The 4,020-nt window shown below is 32.6% G+C and overlaps 1 protein-coding gene across 1 annotated transcript; it reads right to left on the bottom strand.

The window, feature by feature from the left end:
• Positions 1 to 1,199: 1,199 nt before the first annotated feature.
• Positions 1,200 to 3,009, bottom strand: LOC111276365 (putative UPF0481 protein At3g02645). Its single transcript, XM_022862106.2, has one exon. It carries the CDS (start codon positions 2,913 to 2,915, stop codon positions 1,215 to 1,217), a length of 1,701 nt encoding a protein of 566 aa, XP_022717841.2. The 5' UTR covers positions 2,916 to 3,009; the 3' UTR covers positions 1,200 to 1,214.
• Between the last annotated feature and the right edge of the window lie 1,011 nt (positions 3,010 to 4,020).

Here is a 4,020-nt window from a genome sequence, read left to right as displayed (position 1 = left end):
TTCATGCATCATTCTACTCAAGTACTTTGGGCCGCAATCATATGTATTTTACACTACCTTAAACACATTATTTGTGATGGTCTTCACATGCAACTATCTAAATCTCTAAATTTACATGCCTACTTTGATGTTGATTGGGCAAGCCACCATGATGACAAACATTCGACAACTAAATGTTGTGTTTATTTGGGGAAGAACTTAGTCTTTCAAAACTCCAAGACAAAAAACACAATAGCTATATCAATTACAAAGATTGAATATAGAGGAATTGCACATGCCACTGCATATTTAGTTTGGCTTCAAAGTTTTCTCAAAGCACTTCATCTATTTCTACCTAATCCTTTTATTTTGAGGTGTGATAATCTAAGTGCAATCTATCTTATAGCAAACCCTATTTTTCATACAAGAACCAAACCATTGAAATTGATTATCACTTTGTTATGGAAAAAAATTGTCAACAAATCTCTTGATGTCCAATTTATATCCTTTGTCAATCAATTAGCTAACATTTTGATGAAGTTTTTATCTTCTCATAGATTTGCTACTCTTAGACACAAGCTCATGGGTATGGTGTCTACATCACCCATTCGCTTGAGGGAAGTGATAAGGATATTGATCCAATTTTGAAGATAAAATCAATTTACAAAACTAATATTTATAATATCAAAAGCTCTAATAGATTTCCCATTCTCTTATCTTTATCTTTCTAGTTTTATCATTTTTTTATCATTTTTTTTTTCTAGTTTTATCTCTATTTGTAAATTATAATTTATATTTTTTTACTCTATGTTGTCTATAAATAGAACACAACTCTCAAGAACAAAATGCACCTGAGAATTTCTTTATCTTTATAAAACTGTAGCAATAAAATTATATGCTCATAGCTATCTGCGTGCCGAATAACCCACGTGTACGAATTTTTTGCAAGAATTTTCAAATTTGGGCTTGAGCTTGATTATGATAATATTTGGTGTTAAATATTTTTATTTAGTTTTAAATTCTAAATTTTATTTAATTAAAATATTATAATATTACTATAATTTTTCAATATTTTAGTAAAATATAAGTTAATTAAACTTAAATGGACTTTAATGGGTAGATAGCAAAGTTTTTGAAATGTAAACGGTCTAGCCTACGCCGGCCAATGTACCTCGAATTGTGTGGTGGTGTAAAGTAAAGAAGAAGAAAAAGAAGACACCTAATAAAAATCAAGCCTAATTTCCTGTTTTTTTGATCGTGTGGAATGCAATGGGACAGCTGTAGATATCGCAAAATGTTTGCAAGAACGTCAACAACAAGAACAGCAGAGAAGCTAAAAGCGTAAGAATCTTCCAGGAAGAGTAAATATGCTTCTTCATCAGCCTATATGCCTTCACCTTCTCTGTGTTATTGTAACATTTGTTAGCATTTCTAATGGCTTCGTCGACGACCCAATCTTTTGACTCCATTGTCTTTGTCATTTCGTTAAAGATTTCTACGATCTCAGCATCACTTAGAACATCGCCGTCAAGGCCTTTGGCTTCCTCTTTTTGGCCATTAGGGACTTTGGTAGCATTCCTTTTTTCGACAATAAGGACTTGGGCATTCTTAAGCAACTGAACATCTTCGATTGTATCGACAATCGCGCTCATCAGTTCAGTGTATCGTTTGAAATTCAATGACTTTGTCTTCGACCGGGCCATAGTTTCGTATGCCACCAAGTTTCTCATTACCACTTCTGAGGTACGCTTCATAGTGATAACAGGAAGGTAAAATGTCTTGGTGTTGCTTTCGAATCTTACATTGGCAGTGCCACCATCGGTGGGGCAGAACTTCAAACCAGCACGGCAGAGTTCCGATGCTGAAGGAATCAGAACTTTCTTCTCATTAAAATATGTCATGGATAGCGTGAAAAGGGACCCGAGGATGGCTGTAAGGAACTCAGACACCTTTTTCATGGCTGGCATACTCGATAACTTCTTCAATAGGACCGAGATGGCCGTAAAATGAATTGGTTCACTGTTGGGATTGGAATCCTTGGATTGGTTGAAGGTGGGATCTTTGGTTAAACAACCGGGGTGTGGATCTCCATTATCTCCATTATTCCTTTTAAACGTGACAGAATGGTACAGAAGATCCAACAAGTGTCGGTGCTTTAAGACTTTGTCTGAAGGTGGAGTAGTACTCCACTCCAATTTGATTGGAGAGACCTCGTCACAAAATTTCATCAACATCTCATATACGATTTCCTTGGAGAATGAAGTAGCATAGTAGCAGTTTTTTTCCAGGATCTCTTTTAACACAATCATTGGGATCTGGTTTTCAAGCTTCATTACATCTCTGAGTATGGCGTAAGCCTCGGGCTGATTTTTCCCATTAGACTGATTACGAGAAATTTCTCCTTCTTTGTTGGCAAAAGTAGTAAGCAATTCAAGCAAGAAGAGGCCGTCAATGGCCATTATCCAAGCTATGATGTCATGATTATGAGCTGTCAAATCATGATAACAATTGCGGATAGAAGGTACTTGCTTAACGATCTCTGCAATGAGTTTTTCAACTTCGGAGAGCTGGAATTTTGGCTTAATTGCCCTCTTTACAGCAGCAAGCTTGTAATGTTCCATCTCATAGAGCTCGGGGTGGAAATGGTGATAAGGTCCCAATGCTATCAGCTGGGGCGTGTAGGCTTCTGGCTTGACATCAACAAGAGGCTTGGGCACCTGAAAGATGCAAAGCGGCATGTCGTAGCCTTTCTCAAGGTCAAGCATGAGGAAATCACGAATCTCAACGATCCATTCTTTATCTTTATCAGTTTCTTGGAGGATTTTGTTTGACATATCCGGATCGGATGACCCTTTTCTGATAGACGGAATTTTGATTATTGAATCTGTAGAGGCCATGCTATAAAGATATACGTTTTGAGTGTTGTGCTTAATCATGGATGCGTTCCGATGGCCTCACCCCTTCCCTTTATAGAGGAATGATTGGAGGACTTTTTTTGCACAAAGTGAACATTACTGATTTTTAGGGTCAGTTGTTGAGTGCTTTTTTTCTAAATTTTAAGAATATTTTTGCAATTTTTAAATGGAATTAAGAATATTTTTATGTTTAACATAGTAGTCAGCATTAATGGTGACCATGTCCACCATGTCAACATATGTCAATATTTGACAAGATAACGAGTACTTAAAATATTGAAAAACTATATTCGTATATGTAGTTTCATGATAGATGTATGTATATTTGTTTATTTAAAGAGTTGTGTTCATATCTATATATATATATATATATATATATATATATATATAAAAGAAAAAACGTACATGTTTGTTAGAGGCTTTTACATGGGCGGATAGTGAGCATGGCCATGGGGCCTTCATCCCCTCAAGATTTTTGAAAAATTTTCTTTTATTCATATATAGATATGTATATTTTTATTAAATAAATTTAAATTGGAATTTTTTTTAATTTAGATTTTTAAAATTAAAAAGATAAAATTATATTAATATCTATCTATTTATTTTAATTACTAATTATAATTGACAAGCACTTAAAATCGATTGGTTCATTACAAATATTAAGTCATAATTTATTTGAATTTTAAAAAAATTCAATTTTATCTTTTAAATTCTAGCTTATACTGAGTAAGATAAATTAAATTTGAAATTTTAATTGAAATATTATGAGTGTGACATACAAAATATTGTGAAACATCAAAATTTGTCTTTTTATTATAATTATGCCTTATTTTGGTAGAAATTAAAAAGTAAAAACTATTTTTCTCATTAACATATTGATCAAATTTAGTTTAATTCTTTTTGATATCTAAATAATTAGTCAATTGAGCAAACATTTTAGCTATAAAAATCATCAAAATAGAACTATGAAATAAGATGGAATATGAGTTTTTTATGAATAATTTAGTTGTCAACATATAAAGAACTATTTAATTCATATTCAATTGTTGAAGATTTTTTCTTTAAAAGAAAATTGCTCACAATTTTAAATAAAATTATTTATTTGCTATATTTTTTAATATTTTTA

This window comes from Durio zibethinus, chromosome 25, assembly GCF_047325235.1.
Source record: "Durio zibethinus cultivar Kanyao isolate XHJ-2024 chromosome 25, ASM4732523v1, whole genome shotgun sequence".
Classification (NCBI taxonomy): Eukaryota; Viridiplantae; Streptophyta; class Magnoliopsida; order Malvales; family Malvaceae; genus Durio; species Durio zibethinus.
Note: the sequence above shows the minus strand (reverse complement) of the source record. Positions and strands in the feature narration are given on the sequence as shown.

What these genes read in the sequence shown, in the direction of transcription:
- LOC111276365 (XM_022862106.2), bottom strand. Translation starts at nt 2,915, where the DNA reads ATGATTAAGCACAACACTCAAAACGTATATCTTTATAGCATGGCCTCT.